This window comes from Gekko japonicus, unplaced genomic scaffold (genome assembly GCF_001447785.1).
Source record: "Gekko japonicus isolate JY-2015 unplaced genomic scaffold, Gekko_japonicus_V1.1 scaffold3696, whole genome shotgun sequence".
In the NCBI taxonomy this organism is placed as follows: domain Eukaryota; kingdom Metazoa; phylum Chordata; class Lepidosauria; order Squamata; family Gekkonidae; genus Gekko; species Gekko japonicus.
Window position 1 is genome coordinate 21,572 of NW_015171611.1, and position 22,937 is coordinate 44,508.

At 46.3% G+C, this 22,937-nt stretch overlaps 1 protein-coding gene across 1 annotated transcript in view; it reads left to right on the forward strand.

Moving 5' to 3' along the window:
• ANK3 (ankyrin 3, node of Ranvier (ankyrin G)) overlaps positions 1-22,937 on the forward strand; it is a gene marked incomplete at its 5' end in the record, with an annotated part of 118,114 nt that overhangs the window by 20,931 nt on the left and 74,246 nt on the right. Inside the window, 3 exons of the mRNA XM_015419925.1 lie at positions 6,180-6,404; positions 16,613-16,767; positions 22,581-22,792. Of these exons, the coding sequence (XP_015275411.1) occupies positions 6,180-6,404; positions 16,613-16,767; positions 22,581-22,792 (592 nt within the window). The remainder of the gene's footprint in view (positions 1-6,179; positions 6,405-16,612; positions 16,768-22,580; positions 22,793-22,937) is intronic.

The following is a 22,937-nucleotide window of genomic DNA, read 5'->3' on the forward strand; positions in this document are numbered from 1 at the left end:
CGGGGAACCCCCCACCCCCATTAGGGTTGTGGTGTAATGTGTCTTTAAGATCGCTTGGAGTTGTGGACATCACAAGGGTAGATGGCATCCCTACATACAGGTTCTGGCATGTTTCTTTTTAATGTCCAGCTTTATTACTTACCTGAAAACAGTCGTTCTGTGCAAACCCAAAATCGGGGAACCCCCCACCCCCATTAGGGTTGTGGTGTAATGTGTCTTTAAGATCGCTTGGAGTTGTGGACATCACAAGGGTAGATGGCATCCCTACATACAGGTTCTGGCATGTTTCTTTTTAATGTCCAGCTTTATTACTTACCTGAAAACAGTCGTTCTGTGCAAGCACAAAGGCTGTGCCCCGTCCCCCCCCCTTTTTAAATATGAAACAGATATAAGGGAAGTTGTGTTACTTTTTTCCATACCGAGTGCTGTTTAGATCCTCACACAATCTTACTTTGGGAAAGATTTTAAAAGCAACGAAATGCATATTATGTGTTATAGAATAGATGTATTCTACAAATGGAAGAAGAACCTATCTCTTTTTTTTAAAAAAAGAAGCTCAAATCGAAATGCTTTGCTTTTGTTATTATTTTCCCTTTGCTTATGACTGACATCTTCTTTTGCTTGCTTCTAATTAATTATCTTGCATTAATTTTTTTTCCAATTTGCTCTCTGAATTATTTTGCAGCTATTCCTCTCCACTCCCCCAGTATGATTCAAGGTGATGACGCTGTCTTTGACTCCTCGTTTTGATTTTATATATGTTTATTCTTTTTCCCCACAATCAACATAGGTCTAGATGATTCTTTTTAGTGCATCCGCATTTACCCCTTGCCCTCGCTAACTTGTGCCATAGACCTTTCACTCTTTTTTTTAAATTAAAGCTTTTAGCATTGTACTTTAGATCTGCATTCTGTAGCTCACATCATTAGACTGGCAATAATTAATTTTAGACGAACATCAGCTACTAATCCTGTTTGTAGAACCGATGCATGAAGTGTTGTTTAAAAAAAAACATGTTATGAGTAGTAATGTATGTTTTCTCTCTCCAAAAAAGAGTACAGTTTAACGGGCAATGCAGTTTGCAAACAGATGGCAGAAGTCCTCAACAATTTTTTTTAAATAGAAATGTTTCACTAATGACTAGGATCTCTATATTCTTGCTGACAAGGATTCCATTCGTCACCGCTGTGCTGCTTTGATGTACAATGAAACAATTTAAGCTCCGTTCACATCCTGGGCGAATGGCAGAATCAGAATGTGGTCAGCGAACACCCACCCCATCTCCATAACCCCTTAAAATATTCACTACAAATACCTTTGAGTAGTGTGCATTCCTATAATAAGAGCGTATGTGGATTCACACACATAGATTGCTTTCACGCGCGTTGGCTGATGCACTGAGTGCGCTTTCAATGCATTTCAGCAGTCATTTGCAACCGGAATTTCCTGTGTGAAACAGAAAATCCACTTGACAAGGATTGTGGAAGCTCATTGAAAAGTGCATTGTCCCATGTAGGAGAAAGCAGCGAATGAGAAGTACAAAGACAGAAGAAAAACTTTTTAAAATGTAAATTCTAAACAATATAGTTCTGCATTATGCTGGGCAGGTTTGTTGGAGTGAAACCATTGCAGGGTCCTAGACAGTGTTCCCACTAAGCTGAGTTGGTGCGAGCTAGCTCACAGTTTTTTAGCCTCCAGCTCACACATTTTTGTCTTCGCTCAGGAAGGATGGCTCCAGAGCAAACTAATTTATGCAGTAGCCAAATTGCTCGCTCACAACTTTAATGCCAGTAGCTCACAAAGCAGAATTTTTGCTCACAAGACTCCACATCTTAGAGGGAACGTTGGTCCTAGAGAATGGGTGGGGCGAAGTGTAATACTTTGAACGTCCTGTGGACGCACCTCCACTAAGCGAGGGTTGGGTCAACCATTCTAATGGTCAAGAGCACACTTTGCCAACATTACCAGAGCAGAATGCTTTACTTCTCCTTGTAGAGCAGGAAGAGAAGGGATATGCTTGAGGCAGGGGTCGTTTCGTAGAAAAAGAGCTAGGGGAACTCATTAGCATAACTCATTAGCATATGCCACACCCCCTGACATCACCGGAAGTGTGTCATAAGGCCACACACCCCTGACATCACCAGAAGTGTGTCATAAGGCCACACACCCCGCCCCCAACGGTCCCGGCCGCCACCACCGGCCTTGCAGCTCCACTGCCGAGCCCCATGAGAGGCCCAGCGGTGGACCTGCAAGGCCGGTGGGAGTGCAAGGAAGCCCCGCAAAGGCCCTCCCTGGCCCCAGGCAGGCAGGGGTGGGGAGAGGCAGGGAGGAAGCAACTTACCCTCCCTCTTCTCCTGCCTCCTCCTGGCTGAATGAGGGCCGGAAGCGGGGCGGCCGGAGGCAGGGGGCGGGGCTTCATCATGTGCCCCGCCCCCTGCACCTCACCCGGGGGAACTGCGATCCCCCGCGATCCCCCCCGAAATGACCTCTGGCTTGAGGACATTTATTTGTCTGGGGCTGAGCCAGCTCTAGCAGAATCAGAAGTTTATCTGCTAAGTAGTTCGCCAAAGCCTCACAGGTAATTGCCAGTTTACTATGTTTTTGGTTACCCTGAGAGAGGGAAGTAAGCAACCTAATTATTCTAAATAATGGAGCTGGGCGAGAGTTTGCGGATGCAATAGAAGTCACATAGAATTCCTTCTTTGTGGCTCTCGCTGCTACCTCATAGGCTTTCATAAACATCCTATAAGCTGTTCTAATAGCTTCATCACGAGTTTGTCGTCATACTCGCTCTAGCCATCTTAGCTCCCATTTCATCCTCCGTACCTCGTGGTATATTGGGCTAATTTGGAATGAGAACTAAGAGGGCATCGGGGAGCAATTTTGTCGATGGCTTCAGAGAGTGTGCTATGCCAATCCTCTACCAGCCCATCTAACAAGTGGCCGGGGGGCATCGGATCCCATAGAGCATTCTAAAGGACTTGGGATATTCAGACAAGCCTTCAGGACAAAGTGGTCCAACCATGGCACTGCATCAGTAGTGTCTAAGTTCACATTTATTCCCATTCCAAAAATCAAATCCAGCATGTGACCTGCTTGATGAGTGGGAGCTGATACAAATTGAGAGAGTCCCAGTGCTGCTGTGGATGACGGCAGGTCCATAGCCGGCAATGTCCCATGGGAACCCCCAACAGGATTTGGGGGAAGTCTCAGCCCATAAGTAGAAGTACTTGCACCCATAGCCTGCAAGGGGACAATGTCATTGGCATGGATGTTGAAGTCCCCCAGAACTCAGAGTTTTATCATAGAGTTTTTGCCCAAATACCAGTGTCACGGTGATGGTGCAGCATGATGATGTCACTTCTGCTACACACTGGAACTGACATTTTCACATCACTAGTAGCATAGCCTGAGCCTCCCTCCCGCTCCTGGTAAGGCCCCCCCCCCTCCATCCCCTGCCAGTTGTCAGGAGGGATCTAGCTGTCATAGCAATAGCTACACAACTGTCCCTAACAGTGGATCCAGCAGCCATAGAGATGGCACCCTATAAACTATGCCATCTTTGGATAAGTCATTTGTAAAGTCGTTACATTAATTGGCTTCAGTCCCAACTAGCGTTCCTGCGGTCACAAGGACTTCTGCTTGTGGAGCAGTTTTCCCCGTCCCCTGTCCCATGGGAACCCCAACAGGATTTGCGGGAAATCTCAGCCCATAAGTAGAAGTACTTGCACCAGCAGAAATGCTAGTTGGGGGTTCATCCTATTGTAATTACATCAGAATACCAGAATACATCAGAATATCTGACACCGCACTGTAGGATAAATGCAGTGGACTCCTGGTTCTGAATCTCGAGTTAGTGGCAGGGCACGTCTCTTGTGGTTGGGAATCGTTAAAAAGAAAGGGGAACACTTTGCAGGCACTTAGGGTCTTCATTACACATTAGCCAGTGTGGAAGGTGCACCAACAAACACTTGGCTAGCATGTATAACCGGTGGCTTTCTAGTCTGTGTTCCTCAAGGCCGTCAGCTCTTACAGTATCTTCTTGCCCTCATGATGACAATCACCTTAAGAAATGTGTAGAGCCTGGTGTTACAATATCAAAGCCTCCACTGTAATTCTACAGTGCTCTGGTTATGTGGTAAAGGTAAAGGTAAAGGTTCCCTTGCTCGAAAGCCAGTCGAGTCCGACTCTAGGGTTGTGGTGCTCATCTCCGTTTCAAAGCCGAAGAGCCAGCGCTGTCCGAAGATGTTTCCGTGGTCATGTGGCCGGCATGACAAAACACCAAGGCGCACGGAATGCTGTTACCTTCCCACTGAAGTGGTACCTATTTATCTACTTGCAATTTCTTGCTTTCGAACTGCTAGGTTGGCAGGAGCTGGAACTAGAGATGGGAGCTCACTCCATCATGCGGCAACTCGGGTCTCGAACTGCTGAACTACTGACCTTCCACGGCCTGCAGTTCAGCGTCTTAACCACTTGAGCCACCGCAGCTCCTGGTTATGTTGTAGGTGATATTTATAGACCACCGGAGTGTTGGAACACAGAAAGAAATGGTGGTGGTTATTTTAGCTCTTACATTAGTTCAGTGGTTTTTGGATTTACAACCTTCAAAGAAATCTCTCCAAAGAATCTCTGAGCATCTTCCCCAAAACACTTTTCCCATCACAGCTTTATCACTGCAAGGAAACCCTGGGAATAGTGGGTAAGCAATATTTCTGCAAAGCTTGTCCTCCGTTACTGATCTTCTAATTGTGGAACTACTGGTAAACATCTAAGAAAACCTAGAGTTCCCCAAAACGGACTTTAGAAAGCATAGCTTTCTTACATGGAAACTAGAAACTTTGATGATTTGATTCCATTACATTCTGCTTCTGCACATTTCTAAGCTGCTATGTGTACCCGTGTGATTTCCCCTGAAAATAGCAACGGTAGGTTTGTGGTTAAGAGTATATTTTAGGTTGGGAAAACGGCATGGGGAAAGCATTTAAAAAAACAAAACAAAACCACCACCCCATTTCCAACATTCTTACCTAGTTCCCCCCACCCTCTGCTGCCACTTTTAAGTTTCAAAAGAAAATTATGAGAACTGATCATTAATGTCTGGCCGTCTATAAAATTATAAAATTATGCATGGGGTGGAGAGAGTTTACGAAGAGAATTTTTTCTCCCTCTCCCAAAATACTAGAACTCAAAGGTGTTCGATGAAGCTGATGGGCAGTAGGTTCAGGACAGACAAAAGGAAAGACTACTTTACGCAGAGAGTGATTAAAATGTGGAATTTGCTGCCAGAAGATGTAGTGATGGCCGCAGGAATAAACAGCTTTAAAAGGGGGTTAGATAGATTTATGGAGGATGTAGTGATGGCCACAGGAATAAAGAGCTTTAAAGGGGGATTAGATAGATTCATGGAGGATAAGTCTATCAATGGCTACTAGCCATGGTGACCTTCACATTTAGAGGCATTGAGCCTCTGAATCCCAGAGCCAGGAGGAAACATCAAGGGAAGACCTCGGCTTCTGTTCCCTGTTGTTGGCCATCCAGAGGAACCGGTTGGTCTCTTTGTGAGACAGGATTCTGGACTAGATGGACCCGTTGGTCTGATCCAGCAGGTCTCTGGATGGCCCCAAAAAGTCGATGAAAAACTTGAAAACCCCAGTCTTCACACTATGGATTCGTTTACAAAGAAATTTTAAAGCACCTTCATAATAACTTTTCATATGAATGTCATATTAATTCTTTGAAGGACAGGGATTTGCAAAATGTTTAGTAGTTCAACGTAGTTGATTAGTGCATGGACGACACACTAATAATTTAATTACAGTAGACAAAGGCACACTTTTTAACCATAATATTTGACCTAGCATTTTTTAAACTAAATCTTGCTATGCAAAAGTGTGTTAATTGATTATCAATGCATTCCTCAGAGTTATACCCTTGTCTATTGAAGCTGATGGGTTTAAAAGGGTGCGGTAGGAATGCACTGTATGCCTACTACAATTTCATAAGGAGAAGTCATGCTACTTGTATACTTTGTGCCATGGAAGTGTGTATCGTGACTTTTTAAATATTCATCATCACTGGTTTCATTGTAACACTGTGATTTTGGTTGACATTTATGGTTGTACATTAACAAAAACCTCACGGCTTCTAGATGACTTCCTTCTTGTTTGTCCACACAGTTTTTTGGTTAGCTTTATGGTGGATGCTCGTGGAGGTTCCATGAGGGGCAGCCGTCACCATGGCATGAGGATTATCATTCCCCCACGAAAATGTACGGCACCCACCCGCATCACCTGCCGCTTGGTAAAGAGGCACAAACTGGCCAGCCCTCCACCAATGGTTGAAGGAGAAGGATTGGCTAGTAGACTGGTGGAAATGGGGCCTTCAGGTGCACAATTCTTAGGGTGAGTTATTCTTCAAATACTATTGCCGGCGGCCATATTGCATCTGTAACCTTTTTCTTTACCGTTCTCAATTGTTGCCTATTTAAATAGCTTAATCTGAGGTAGGCCTTTGTTCCTTTTTTTTTAAAAAAAAGCCCTCATCTGCAGTTCTATTTTAGGCAGAATTCTCTATGATCATCAACAAGAATTCTGCCTATGGGCATACGAAGTCTAATGAAAACTACTAAAATTCTCCTCTTCTGTTGCTTTTGATTCATCTCCAGTGATGTCAAAGGGAGGTGCATAAATGTATAGAATGAAATGAGTTTGGAAGCCATGTTGAATTCTACGTCCACCACCAAATCATTCCAAAACGCCATCGGTTTCCCAGTTGTGCAGTCTACGCCAAACCTTCCCTCATTCCCGAAAGCTGCATGCCTTGGCTAAGGGAAGAACGAACGACTAAATGCGAATTTTGTAGCATCGAATCCGACCCATTGAACTAACACAAGTGGCGACAGCAGTCTTTTTTTTCTCTCTCCCCAAAAGCTAACGTTAGGGGAAACAATCCACTATGATGTGGGGGTACAGAAATATATATTATTTATTTATATCTTGAACTGATGATAAATTTTGTTCACTTCCACCCCGTGGTCCCCGGTGGAAAGTTCCGTTGGGAATGACAGCCTGTTCCTAATTTCCCCTCTTGTTTCTCTTCCTGCTGCATGGATGTTATTCAGTAAACTGCACCTGCCCGCTAATCCTCCCCCTCTAAATGAGGGAGAGAGCATGGTTAGCCGAATCCTGCAGCTGGGGCCTCAAGGAACAAAATTTATTGGGTAGGATGTTTATAAGAAAAGATATCAAATGTCTACAGTTCTTTTTCTTTCTTTTTCTTTTTTAATTTTTGGTTCCGCTTTATTTGTTTGGTTTTGTTTTTTTTCCCCTTTTGGACATTCCCATTTTTGTTTTGTTTTTTTAGTTAACGAAAGAAGAAGAAAAATTAAAACAAAAACTTTCAGTTGACTTTACCGTCACTGAAAGAAAAATCATAGTGGCTTGATTTTTTATTCTAGCACCGCTCCTGTTTACTGATCTCGTGCTTCTAGGCATGCGGAATATTCACTTGCAAGCATCTCTGCTTTCATAACTTCTGTGCATTTTTTTCCTGATTTTTAAACAAAGTTTAACTGTTTCAGCTATGTTGAGTACATTTAAAAAAAAATACAGTGGTGATCCTTTGATTTTAGCCTTGTTGGTCGAGAAGGTATTTACATGGTTTTGGAACCGGCATTGCCAAACTTGGGCCATTTTCTAAAGCAGGTATTTACAAAACAGGGGTGGCCAAATCTGTGATCCAGACCGTCTTCCCTGAGGGTGATCATTATAATGAGACGTTCAGGAATGGTGGGCAAGCTCCCTAGAAAACAGCATCTTCTATTGCTGAACCTTTCTAGCACTTGCATAACTACAAGAGAGTGCTGAAGAGATTCCAGGGCACACTAGGGTTCCCCGCCTACAGGTGGTGGCTGGGATCGCCACCCGACAGAGATCCATTCATCTGGAGAAAATGGCTGCTTTGGAAAATAGACTCTATGGCATTATACCCCATTGAAGTCCCTCCCCAAACCCGACCCTCCTCGGGCTCCACTCCTGCAAATCTCCAGGTATTTCCCAACTTGGAGTTGGCAGTCCTAGGACGTGATCACCCGAACAATTAGCCGCACCAGAGGCGCGAATGCCGGGGGGATTTAAAGGGCACGATCAGACACGAACATCTGGGAAGCGCCCTGCGCCCGTCGGCAACCCGTTTTGCTCCGTCACAGAAGCGGAGTAAAAAGACCCTAGGGAAAGTCCGGTAGCAAATGGGTTGCTACGGGCCACGGATGGACTTTCCCCTGTCTGATCGCTCCGGCGCGCTCTCATGGTGTTGGGATGGTCTGATCAGGTCATCCCGACTCCGTGCCATTGTTTTTTCCCCCCTTCTCAGGATGCGCATCGCACCCTCCATAGGGAGCCCTCAGTGCCGAGATGCGATTCATCGATTCCCCGTTTAAGCAAATCAGAAACAAAGGGGGGGGGGAACCCGACTCACCCGCGGTTGCGTCTGACCACGCAGTGACAGGCTGCCCCCGCAGCTTCAAAGGACTGTGTGATCGTGCAACTGCGGGTCAAATTCCTCCAGAGGGAATAGCCTCGCTTCCCCCCTGGTTTATCTCGCACGTGTGACCACACCCCTAGAGCAGTAGTTGCAAACTGTGAAAAAGTCAGTGAGCCGCTTACATGTGCTAAGAGAACTCCCTGAGATCTGCCTCAGAATCTTATGCACCCACAAGTATCCCGTGGCAGATTAGTGGATTTAGAACAACTCCCGTGAAGTTAGGAAGGGCCTGTCTTTCCTTCTGGATAGCTGCTGCTGACCAGTGAGGTACTCTGAAGAACTCATCCTTAGCAGGACTGCTTGTAGGTAGAGTCTGTGAATATTGATTATTCCTGGTCAGTCTATTTTTCCTTCCCTAGTTCCTTCCCTAGTTTCCTTCCCTAGTTCCCTAGCACCTGGATGGCCCAGGCTAGCCAGATCTCATCAGAACTCAGACGCTAAGCAGGGTCGGCCCTGGTTAGTACTCGGATGGGAGACCACCAAGGAAGTTCGTGGTCAGTATGCAGAGGCAGGCAATGGCGGACCACCTCTGTTTGTTGCTTGCCTTGAAAACCCCATGAGGGAGTCACCAGTTGGCTGTGACTTGAGAGTAGCCCTTTCAGCCACATTTCCCAAAGCCTAGTTTTCAACCTCCCAAGCGTTTTTTTTTGGGGGGGGGGGGAATGCTTGGTATCACAACCAGCACCTCAACTGGGAAGCCTGTCCCAGATGTACCCTGGAGAGGTATGGGTCTTAAACCTTATGTGAAACGTTTAGCATTCTTTATAAAACAAATTATGGCTGCGGCCACACGGAGCATTAGCCACGCTACAGAGACGGAAGATAGGCGGATTTTCCGGGCGCGATCAAACCGCAACATCTGGGAAGCGTAGAGCTCCCGTGGCTCACCCGAGGCTTCCCGCCGAGGATGCGCCGTAAAAAACTAGTATCTCCAAGGTACTGGTTTCCGGAAACCGCAGGGCAAGGGCAGGCGTCTGATCACGTTTCCAGTGGTAGCTCGTGGCATCCGCCACCCGCCCATGTCCCATCGCGAAAAGGGTTTTTTTCCCCACGTCTCCACGGGATGTGCACAAGCACCCAACGGCGCTTGCGCACACTTCGGTTAAAAAAAACACAACCCCCGCCGCGCCGCAGGATTGACGTATGATCGGCACCTCCCCCTGAACCACGGGACGTCGGCTGGATGTTTGATCCGGCGGCCACGCGGTAGTTCGCTCCGGGGCAAACAGCCACGCCTCCCCCCCCCCGGCGATATCCACCCCGTGTGACCGGGGCCTTTGTAATGTTGACTTTTCAGATGAATGAAGCCTGTTCTCATGGTTCCACATTGTTTAGATGAGTAGTCAGATACCAGTTTTCCTAGAGGCTTAATGGCCCAGACCTGGATGGCCCAGGCTTGCCCAGCCTCCTCAGATCTCAGAAGCTAAGCAGGGTCGGCCCTGGTGAGTACTTGGATGGGAGATCACCACGGAAGTCCAGGGTTGCCACGTAGAGGCTGGCAGTGGCCAACCACCCCTCTTCCTCCTGTGCCTTGAAAACCATATGCAGTCGCCACTAGTTAGCTACAACTTGGTGGCACTTTAGACACACACAGGCTTCACGAAGGCACGTAAGGCAGAGCGGCACTCCTGTGTCCCTTCGTTGGTGATGTGCCTACAATAATGACGTGCATCCAGCCATTTGGTACTGCCAGTGGGACGGGAGAGAATATGAAACATGGCGGTCTGATCAGCTACAGTTAACAGGACAACTGTGGCTGGTAATTGTTTTTCCCCCGTAGTTTGTGAGCGGATTCAGTGTGCAGCTTCAAGGATCAGGATCAATGTCAATCTTGTTTCAGCCCCAGGGCAGAGATGGAAGACTGGAAATGACTGTCTGGTTCCTGCCGTGTTTATAGTACATCTATTTACAAAATTTGCCACCACTAATGCGCTTCTCGAAACTCCAGGAATGGCAATTTGGCCGCCCCTGTGACCAAAGCTGGTCTTGTTTATTAAAATTCAATAAATGATCTTGTCGAATAACACTGATGAAAAGTTAAAAGCTTTTAACACTGAATGATGTGTCAGGTGCGAAAAGAACCAAGTGTGAATTTTGGATATAGGTGTGCAAAAATCAGAAAATTGTAGTCTCTGTATTTAAAATCTTGAGTATTTTGATTGCCTGCATTCAAAGGTTGTGAAGTTTAATGTAGCGTGTTGTTCCAAGTCCTGTATTCAATACCTGTTTAATACCTTCTCTGTGAGTATTGTTTATCTTTGTGCGCAAAGTGGTGTGGGTCTTCTATGGAGAGACAGTATCCGACATATTCACCTGCAAAGATTGTATTGAAAAGGTAGCTTTCTGTGTGCTGACACGGCTAACTTTGGAGCAAAGCTAGGATAGGCGAGTAAGTGGAATTGAAGATATCCATCTCCTTTTGTGGCGCTGGAACAAATCCCCAAACACAAGAAACAACATTGGCATGCTTTACAAATACCAGCAAGGACACAATCCAGCCTATGAAGCGCTTTTAAATTCCATTGATTTCATCGGGGATGATGTAGGCATGTGCTTAAATCAGCCTCTAGAAATCAATGGGATGTAAAAGTACCCAAAACAGATGGAATGTGGCTGAAATTCTCATTTCTTCTAAACTGTTGTTACTGCTGGTTCTAATACACCCTCCCCCAATTTGAAAAGTAAGAGCTGGAGAAATTATGCACCCTGGCTAAGATGATTCTAATTATGCACCATTTGTGGGGTGCTTCATAAACATCAAATATCGCACGTTGCCAGTGCAGTTTCTGCTCTGTGTAGGAGGAGCAGAGTTACATACAACCTCTGTAGGAAAATAACGATACTGTGTCTTAAAGCTGCATAGTCCATAACGGTTCATGTTTCTGTGACAAGATCTGTCAACTGCTTTTACTTGCCCATGAGTACTTTAGCAAAACTGTCTGTCTTATTAAGGAATGGCATGGGAAGCAAAGAGCTGTATCTGTTGACTTCTCACACTGGCCACTTATTTATGCACTCATAACCCTGGGTAGAGGGCACACAGTCAGGTAATACGAGGTGTATTATTAATAACAGGGCTGGGGAAAGCACTGAACCTACCAGTGCTAATGCACAAGAAGGCAGCTGTGTGCCAAACCATCACATCTGTGACCAACAGCTTCGAAGCCCACTACGGCAGAGGTGTCAAACTCTTTTGTTACGAAGGCCGGATCTTACATAAATGTCACTTTATCGGGCCGGGCCACGTGTGCCATAAAACGTAACGCCAGGTTACCAGAGATAGAAACAGTATAAAAGACAGTAGCTGAGATGATGTATCCTCACAGCAAGGCCCCTTGGGATGAGACAGGGATGCAGGGGAAAACCCAGTTAGGCGGACTGGACAGGCAGCGGTGCAGCGCTGGGCAGATGCCCCCATGATGCTTGACTGCTTGCAGATGAAGTTGTTCTGCCATGCAGAAGCCACAATGGAGTGGCTCCACCCACTCCTCCCCAGCACTTCCTCCCTTGCATCAGTTGCTCGCAGGCCACATAAGAGCCCTGGACGGGCCGGTTCCGGCCCCTGGGCCTTGTGTTCGACGCCCCTGCTCTACGGGACCAGTAAGTATCCTTTTTTAATTGCCTGCAGAACCTCTAGCCCTGGCAGTCCGAACATTTCTGTCCTTGTGAACACCTTTGGAATTCTGACACGTGGCGGTGAGTGCAGCCACAAAAATGGCTGCTGCGGGAGGTGGCGCCGGCCAGAAAAACGAGGTCATGCGTAACACTTAATAGTAACGCTTCAGCATTTTAGTAGGAGCTCTGTTTAATAGGTTGCTGTTAAAAATGACCATCTTGTTTAAAAATACTTTCTCGATTACATACCCAATTACCTTCAGTCACATTCTTGTGCTGTAGTCAGGGGTCATTTCCTGCGGGAGTGCACAGGAGCGGAGCTCCGGCAGTAAAGAGCCCACGGGGCAGGCACATGCAACAAGCCCCACCCCCTGCTCCCAGCAGCCCTCAGTCAGAGCAAGAAGCAGCCAGGTAAGTTGCAGAGGCCTCCCGGTCCAAAACAGTCCAGTGGCACCTTTAAGACCAAGTTTTATTCAGGTACAAGCTCTCCCTCCTTTGTGAGGACAGATCTGCATGTCCTGTCCCCCCAATAGCTAGCAATCCAAAACAGTCCAGTGGAGCCTGAGTTGCCTTCTGGCAGGGGGTGAGGCATATGCAAATAAGTTATGCTGATGAGTTATGCTAATGAGCTCCTACACCTCTTTTTCTATGAAATGACCCCTGGCTGTAGTGATAATTGCTGCCCAGTCAACTTTTTAAAAAATCTCCAGTGGCCAGTCAGAATCCCTGCTGGACAAAAGTCCCAATTTGGCCTTGCCCACTTTCTAAAAAAAAAAAAAATACTTGGTAGGCACCCGGAAGGGCTGCAGTGGCTCAGAGGTTAAGATGCTGAACTGCAGATCGGAAGGTCGGTAGCTCGGCAGCTGGAGACCCTCGTGCCACGTGACGGAGTGAGCTCCCATCTCTGGCCCCGGCACCTGCCAACCTAGCAGTGTGAAAGCAAGAAACTGCAAGTTTATATGCCAATAAAGGCTGACTTGACTTGACTTGACACTTCAGTAGGAAGGTAACAGCGTTTCTGTGCCCCTCGGTGTTTAGTCATGCCGGCCACATGACCACAAGAAGTCCTTGGACAGTGCTGGCTCTTTGGCTTGGAAACGGAGACCAGCACCGCCCCCTAGAGTCAGATTCGACTGGCTTTCGAGCAAAGGAAACCTTTCCCTTTCCCTAGGCACCAGGAAAGGTGTGGGCAGGGTCCATGGCACCCACAGCCACCATGCCGGGGACCACTCATCTAGCCACTAATCATATATGTTCTGTTCAGTTCATCAACCAAGACCACGGCAAGTAATTAGTCTGAACGGGTACCCTTTGCGAAAGGGCTTCTGCCCCTAAAGTCGTCAAATTGAGCCATTGTGTGTGATATACAGCCTTAGCTAAGCTGCCTCCTTCTATCTGCCAATATCAGTGCACAGGGTTAGCGTATGGAATGACTGATAGCTCTTCTCATCAATACTGGCCCAGTATAAAAATAATATTCCCCTCTCCTAACTATGCAAACCTGTTTTGAACCATGGTTGCAGATTCTGGTTTGAAACTAACCAGGGCTCTTTTTGTAGAAAAAGCCCAAACAAAACATAATAGGCCACACCCAACAGCATAATAGGCCACACCCAACAGCAGGAACTCATTAGCATATTGGGCCACACCCCTGACAGCACAGCTCATTAGCACATTAGGCCGCACCCCCATGTTACCAGAAGTGTGCTCATGCAGCCACACCCACCCTTTCCTCGTTATTCTGTTTGCCTTGTCTGTTGTCAAAACCCAGGGCCTTTTTTTGTAGCAGGAACTCCTTTGCCTGTTAGGCCACACACCCCTAATGTAGCCAATCCGAATGAGTTTCTGCTGTTGGGTGTGGCCTATTATGCTAATGAGTTCCTGCTGGGTGTGGCCAACTCGGGAGCCAGCCGGAACTCCGTTCCTGTGCGTTCCTGCCCCAAAATAGCCCTGACTCTTATCATCAATACTGGCCCAGTATAAATGTAATATCCCCATCTCCTAACTATGCAAACCTGTTTTGAACCATGGTTGCAGTTTCTGGTTTGAAACTAACCCTGGTCAGCATAAACACCAGTGCAAATGTAACCATAATCCATTCCAGAAAAAAGGGATATTGTTACACGAGAGTAGGAAAAAGGGGGGATCACCCTTACAGTGCGGTGACCATTGGCTTCTACAGATTTCAAAGAATATGACTCTGGTTAGGATTGCATCGTCAATATCCTAGTTATAGTTAGGAGATGCTCAGCACAACTCTGTACAGATTTACCCCAGTCTCTCAGTCCATTTAAACCAAGGGGTTTAGACTGATGTAACTCTGTGTGGGATTGTGCTCTAAAAACGTTGCATCGGCACTGGACTTTGCTACCATGGAAGGAAGTAATATCCGTGCTGTTTAGCGGAGTGCCAGATGCAAAAGATTTCCTTTAGTATTCCAGGGTGGCAATCATGCGCACAAGATAAAGGGGGGGGGGAAGCGAGGCTATTTGCTCCATAGGAATTTGACCCGCAGTTGCGCAATCACACAGTCCTTGGAAGCTGCGGGCACAGGCCGCCACTACATGATCGGACGCAATCGCGGGTTAGTCGGTTTGGGGTTTTTTTGCCATGTGTTTCCGGTGCGCTTCAACGAGGGATCGATGATTTGTATCTCCGCACTGAGGGCTCCCTATGCAGTGTCAGTGGGTTTAGATTAGAAGAACATAATTTGGATTAGAATTGCTCTATAAATTGCTGATACTTTCTGAATCGTCAGACTTGTATTATTATCTGATTTAAAATATCCGTATCTCACTTTTGAATCTGTCAAGTCCAAACGGTGTCCCGCAACAGTTCCAGTCAGATTCACAATGCAATTGTCAGAATCAAAAACAATTGTCAGAATCAAAAACAATAAATAAAAGGCTGGAGAAAAGAATTAAAGCCGCAAACTATCAAAATAAATTCACTGTAGGCTTTCAGTTGTAAAGCCCAGCAGTCTCCATTCCAATGCAAGGTAAAGATCATGTGGTCACAGGTAACAAATACATTTCAGGGGCACACGAGGCACTTGGAAATAAATGTGGATTTATACCAAAGGAACCGGAAAGGGGAGATATCTGCACAAAATCTCATGGGTCAGGGGTCTAAATTATCGCTGCAAATTAGCCAGTTGAATTCATTTCTGTGAGGGACTTAACCCCAGCGTTGCACTGGAGCAATCAGACCCGTGCATATGTGTGTTGTCAGCAAAATGGAATGTATCTTTGTGCGCTAGTTAAACCTGACTGTGTCCCTTCTGTGCCTTAGAATCAAATTCAGTCTCTGCTTATGTCCATGCATCTCCCAGTGATATTGGCCATAGTAAGTACAGGGCTGTGTGTATTCTATGATTCTGCACAACTGCAGAAAAAAAAAAAGCAGTAAATGTGATGGTGGGTGCAGGATTCAGCTTCTTGAGGCACACACACACACACACCCTTTTAAAGTGTGTTTCTAGTCCTTATGGCTGTAGTGTGGCCTTAAAGGCATTTCGCTTTCCAGGCATCGGGGTGGGATTGACCATTCCCAGCGTTACCCCCTTGCTCTTCCCCTTCATGAGAAACAGATTAAATTATACAAATGAGCAAAAATATGCATACTTGCTTGTTTTCCATAACAAATAGAGCATGGAGAATTAAAATTTTCTTTTTACAGCATAGTTAATCTGAAGTGAAATAAACTTGGTGTCAAATCGTGATTCTTTTTTTAAAAAATCAGCAGGAGCATGCATAGCCCTGAATAAGCTGCATTGTGCATGCGCTCGGCTGTTTACATGCTGATCCTTCTTGAGCAGAAACAAAGCGAAATTTAGCTTCCTTATAGTTTCACCTCTGTTTCCTTCTTTTAGGCAAATTTCCAGCCTTCATGGTTGTGAGGATAAATTTGAGATTGGGCGGCCAGCCCGAAACCAAACGGGTTGCCAGCAGCCAGGGGCTTGTACTTTTTTGCCTTGTTTCTACAGAATACATTTTGCAAAGTAGCTTAATTTGCATCATTTATGTAGGTGGTACTTTGAGTTACTTGGGCACAAAACCTTTTTTTTTTTTTAGCACCGAGTACACACAGCCCTGAGTAAATGGCAAGTGTATATGCACAGCTAAGCACAGGATCAGCTCACCTGCTGAAACCCTTTCTTTTTGGTTGCTTATATGTATTTTGGACTTCTTTCCTTTTTTGTCTGTGTAAACTGCTGTCTGTCAGCATTCTCCTGTGTATGCTTTTATCTTGCCATGTGGTTGGGGTGACGACATAACTTGCAATCCTAATTGGAAACGGTTTTGTAGCTTTGCCAGTTATTAAGCATTACCCCTCATGAGTGTGCTTGTCATTGTTTCATAGAGTTTTATTTAGAAAATGTTTATTTAGAAAATGGAGGGGGGGGGATACAGATATGATATGAGATGCTTCTCTTTATCTTTATTTGGTCTAGTCCTGTCGTAGTGGAAATCCCCCATTTTGGATCGATGCGCGGGAAAGAAAGAGAATTGATAGTGCTTCGGAGTGAAAACGGTGAGACGTGGAAAGAGCACCAGTACGACAGCAGGCACGAAAACCTCAGTGAAATCCTCAATGGCATGAATGAAGGTAAATATGAGGAATTTCACATTACCCTTTTTAACTCGTTTTGAAGCCATTTTTGATTTGTCGTGGAGTAAACCGGTATAGGGCTGCCATTTCACACATGGCTTTCCCCTTCTGGTAAAGAGCTGGATCTGAAGCAGTTTGCCATTTCAGACTGCACCGCTTTTTCCTGCTTTCCCCCCGCCATTTTTCACCCGAGCGGGCAATCTCTGGCTTTTTAAAAAAAATGTTCGCTTTAGAGCGCTATAGCGCTATAGCGCTATAACACAACACTCCAGACATTCAAATGGGGTTGATATAATGCTGTTGTATAATAGCGTTATACTGTTGTTGTAGCGCTATAGCGCTATAAAGCGAACGTTCCAAAAAAAAAAAGCCAGAGATCGCCCGCGCGGGTGAAAAACGGCGGGGGAAAGGGCATTGGAACCGGGGGAGGGAAGAAGACTACTTGGAAGTGGTTGACAGGTAAAACGCTTCAGCCCCGTTTCCTAAACGGGACAGTGTGAAATTACAAATATATTCCGGTAGGGAACCGGTTCTAAAACGGTTCTGTCTGAAATAACAGACCAGAAACCGTTTGGGAACCGTTCCTCTTCCGGATTATATCGTCTGTCTGAAATTCCTCTATGTTACAGCATCACTTTGGCTTGTGCAAATATTAACCACTGGGGAAGTATCAGCTGGGGGGGGGGACCCTTATTTAAAAAAACAAATCATTAAAATCCAATCTCACATTGTCAATTTCAGTAAGTAGTAGAGTATAATCCCTGACCTGATCTCATAAAATCTTGGAACCTAAATAGGGTCAGCCCTGGTCCTTATTTGGAAGGGAGACCTCCAAGGAATGCCAGGGTCATGGTGCAGAGGCAAGGGAGGGCAAGCCACCCCTGAACATCTCTTGCCTTGAAAATTCCACGGGGTCTTCACCAGTCAGCTGTGACTTGACGGCAAAAACAGAAGTTGGGTGTAGTGTCATAATGGACATGCAGCCATACCCATCATACCTGCCCGTAGAAAACCATACAGCATTCTCATCCTGAGCTACTTACAGAGGTGCAAAGCAGCTGAGTTATACATCTGGGTAGGGCCTGTATCTGGCACAGAAGAGAATAAAGGACAGCCATTTAGCTTCAGAGTTGTCGCTTACAATTGGGAGATCTGCAAGGACTCATGGTGGGAAGGGGGATATCATTTCCCTGTTCCATGTCTCCCCCTTGCTTTCCCTCCCCCTGACAGTGCCTTCAGCCCTTCCCATTAGTTCGTCTCCCACCCATTAACCTACCTATCTTTTTGTGTTTTTCCCCATCAGCCTCTGCTCCCTCTCACTCATCCTCCTCCTGCTCCCGTCCCTCAGCTTACTCTTTTAACATTTTTTTTTACTACTCCTCCCGCCAGCTTCACCTTCTGTCAGGGCTCTTTCTGTAGCAGGAGCTCCTTTGCATATTAGGCGACACACCCCGTAATGTAGCCAATCCCCCAAGACCTTACAGTAGCCCCTGTAAGAAGAGCTCTGTAAGCTCTTGGTGGATTGGCTACATTAGGGTTGTGTCGCCTATTATGCAAAGGAGTTCCTGCTACAAAAAGAGCCCTGCGCTTTTTTTAAAGTCTTGTCTCCTTTCCCCCTTCCATGTGCAGAAATGAACTGAAACTTGGGATCTTCATCAATGTCGGTTGTGGGTTTCCTGGCAACCCTGACCATGGCCACTGAGCTCTCATAACGTAGTTCTTGTAATATCTTAGTTGCAAAAGTTGCTCCTATGATTTGGGGGGGGTGTCTAACCCCCAACTTCTTAATTTTATTTACAAATCTCCCCTGTCTGTCCCTGACCCCATTGTGTGGAATTTTTGATCCACATTCTACGTCCTGGTTCAGAATTAGATATAGGAAGTCTCCTCCCATTTCTGATCCCCCCCCCCAGATGTATTCCTTCCATTCACCCTGCCAAATTCCATATTTTCTGTTTTTGTTGGAATATCCATGGTTTCTTTCCTTGATGTTATTTCTGTTTGTGCCATTGTTAGGCTACATATCACTAGTTTTCACTGGTATTCTTAGTCCCCTCCTCCGATAAAATTTTGGGGTTGTGGACCCACAGCTCTTTTTTGAGGAGTCATGTTAATCTCAAACATTTATGTGATTGGCTATATGAATTTAGTTTCTCATCAGTTTAGCCCCAGTGGGGGTGGAGAAGAAGGTGTGTGCCAGTCAGCCACTTTCCAAAATGCCAGTTTGTTTCTGCTTCTCTGGAACTGATCAATTCCCTCAGGAACACTAAATAATTCTTTTGGTACATTAGTTAGCCCTACCACGGATAGCTTAGGTCAATTCCGATGGGCCTCAGAGTTAACCTACAATTGTGGGAGAGGACTCCAGAAATATATCCTTTCTGGACAGATGGATGTATCTGTTATTTTCAGTGGAAGCATTGGAAACAAACTCCAGGGCTCTTTTTGTAGAAAAAGCCCAGCAGGAACTCATTAGCATAACAGGCCACACCCAACAGCAGAAACTCATTAGCATATTAGACCACACCCCTGACAGCACAGCTCATTAGCCCATTAGGCCACACCCCCATGTTACCAGAAGTGTGGTCATCCAGCCACACCCACCTTTTGCTTCTTATTCTGTTTACCTTGTTTGTTGTCAGGGCTTTTTTTGTAGCAGGAACTCCTTTGCATGTTAGGCCACACACCCCTAATGTAGCCAATCCTAATGAGTTTCTGCTGTTGGGTGTGGCCTATTATGCTAATGAGTTCCTGCTGGGCGTGGCCAACTCGGGAGCCAGCCGGAACTCCGTTCCTGCGCGTTCCTGCCCAAAAATAGCCCTGCTGACTACCATCTCTCTATGGTGTGTGTGTGTGTGTGCACGTGCGCACAAGTGAGAATGCATGCCTCTCCTTTGCCCACCATAAACTTTAGACAAGAATTGCCATTCCATCTGGACTGGACTACAGAAACCACATACAAACAGAGCTTTAGGATATCTTTCACATTATTTATGCTGAAATCTGTCTGTAATACAAGTATATGCTGGCTGGATGGTACACTCAGTTTCAAAGGGACCTCCTCCTCCTCCTCCTCCTCAAATTAAAGATGTTAACATATGGCACAAAATATTGTGCATAAAAACATCAGACGAAGACTCCTAAGGTAGTGTCCTGTTTTTGACGGGGGCCACTAGCAGGGTCCATGGGGTCGTGAAGTGTCGGACTCGACTGTGCGACTGAACAACAACTAGCAGGGCAGGAAAGCAGCAGACCCCACACGTGTGCCTATTGTTTGTGCCTCAGCGAGTGGTATTCAGAAATACACCGTCTCTGAAACTGGAATTACCGTTTAGCTGTCATAACGAATACCCTGCCCTGGGTGAATTTGTCTAATTTCCTCAAGAGACAAGTGCCTCTTAGACTGTGTATGTGTGTTCGTGTCAGTCACACGGCAGTGGTGGTGTTAGGTCTGGTTCATCCAGTTATCTCTTCACACAGAGTGGCCAGGCCTTTTCCAGGGATGCAGCCAGAAAGAGAAAGCAACATCTGTCCCAATGCAGCTGCTCCTTCCTGGCAGCTATTGCCTCGCTTCCTGAGCTGCAGCTTGTGGCAGTGTCTAGGGACCTGGCAGATTTGACCGGCAGCTATTCCCATTAGCAGGGCAGTGACAACATGTTTTCGGCCGCCTCGCTTCCTGAGCTGCAGCTTGTGGCAGTGTCTAGGGGCCTGGCAGATTTGACATTGCTGCCGTCCACTTGCCGGGTTTGCACTCATTTTCTCACCGAGCTGCTTGCAGTATAAGTGAATGAGGTGGCATTTAGATGGTGTAGAGGAGCTGTCCGGATTATATTGTTATGACATCTGTGTAATCTGATCCAACAACTGAAGAGATAAAAATCGTCCATCTTTGTTTCCTTAGTCGAACGGGATGGTTGACTGTCTTTGCTGAGTACAGCGCCATCTACTGGCTCTGAGAAATACCATCTTCAAAGCACCATTTGTATACACATTAAAGGGGGACAAACCTTTAAACAGGAACCACCGATGTATAAAACACAAGCCAGGTGATATTGCGTTGATGTCTTAGCTGACATTCTCTGAGATCGGACTATCATGAGCTGTCCTGAACAGCTCCTTTAGTGTTCCAGGACATGCCCACAATAGCTAGTGCTGGTGTGCTTTTAAGAATCACACGTTGCGCCTTCCAGTCATTTTCCTTGCAAGCAACCAGCCCAACTTTGTAGGTGATTCTTTATGCTTTTCACTTTTATGTTGGGATCTGCAGATTGCAACCAGGTAGCCATTTTGAAACCATAGAATGAAAATCTGTGCCAATAAAATAATAAAATCCTTTATTTTGAGTCTTGGAAGAAGGAATTAAATACGACAGGCTTACGTCATTGTGCCTCATTTTTAATATTAAACAGGATAATTGAAATGAGTAAATGGTCAAGACTGAATGTTAATTGTGTGGCTGTTGTACCAACAAGCTTTAAAGTTTGTAGTTGTACTACTCTTGTGATTCTTTATCATTTTTGGTTGTTGTTTCAAAATGCAAAGAAGTGATCTGACTTTGTACGATATTGTAATTTCCCCCCCCCTTTTTTTGAAATAGAAATATTCAAAAATAGTAATGCCTTTCGTGAGGCTCAACCAGTTTTCAAAGTACACCACATCAGCATTTGAGATACAAAGGACTGGATCCTTTGTCTTTGTTCCATGCACTGGGAACTGTGGAAGTAGCCCTCCGCCGCAGATTTCCTGTACTAGTCACTTTGGGGGCTCCCTGGAATTGTGCTCAGATAGGGTTGCCAAGCGTGAATGTAGCCGCCAGTGGGGGACTCCCGGCTGGTGGCTGTAGAGCGTGCGTGCACGCTTTGCACACGCGCACCGCATGCACGTCACCCCGGAAGTGACGTGACGACACCCGGGGGGGGGCCACGACCATCCGAGGGAAAATCATAGAGTTTTCCCTCGGATGGCCGTAGCCCCGCTCCCAGCGTGCCCAGCGTGGTCGCGTCACTTCCGGGTGACGCGCACGTCAGGGTGGAGTTCCCCCTGGGGCCCGATCTGCCGCCCCCCGGGGGGACTTGAGAAGCCTATGCTCAGAGGAGCTGAAGTCTGCCGTGGTGGACTGCCTCTGCATTGCCCAGAGAAAAGCGTGTGTGGACCAAAGGTATAGGAGCCAAGCCAGAGTCTTCTTTAGGAAGAACGATCTTGGGGGGGAAATAGTTGGTTATGAACTAGGTGTGACATTGAGCCCAGCTTGTTATTGGTTGTAGATTTAAATCAAAGAGCACGTATGTACCTCTTGCACAAGTAATAAGGATAAGGATAGTATGCAGTGTTTCAGAGTTACGTAGAACAGACCCTGGATCCCCCGTGTGGTATCCGTGGCCAACATGGTACCCACTATCACCTTTCTTGGCACCCACCAAATGTTTGGAGAAAGTGCAGGGAGGGACAGGGGGCTTTTGCCCAGCAAGCCTTCTGACTGGCTATTGGAGATTTGATTGGCTGTGCAGATTCTTAAAAATGTTGCTTTGGCTGTAGCTGCCACCACAGGACAAGGATAATAGCTTCAGTCAGTATCTTCACTGTGTGACTGGAAGTAGGCCACAGTGGCCATTTTGTGGCTGGCTCCAACCTCCTGTGGCACCCATTTTATGGCAGCCATTTTGTGTCTGCCACCCACCACGCTGTGTCAGAATTTCAAAGGCTCAGAAAGGTTGAGGACCCCTGTAATGGACGATACAATGGGGAAAGCTTCCTTTCAAAGAGTGCTCATAATCTCTCTGGTTCAGATACTCACTGTTACCCTTATACAGAGCTGGACAGTGCTGAAGAACTCGAGAAGAAACGTATCTGCAGAATTATCACAAAGGACTTCCCTCAGTACTTTGCAGTGGTTTCACGGATCAAGCAAGAAAGCAACCAGATTGGTCCCGAGGGTGGTATCTTGAGCAGCACGACCGTGCCGCAGGTTCAGGCTTCATTTCCAGAAGGAGCGTTAACCAAAAGAATACGAGTGGGACTTCAGGTAACAAAGTCACATTTCTTTGGGAACCAAAAGTGTGATTTAATTGAGCCTTGGTGCAAGGGAACGTAGGGTTGCCAAGTCCATCTTCCCCCCCCCCAGTGGGGGACTTTTGGGGCGTTCCTGGAGGGGGCGGGGCATCCCCCGA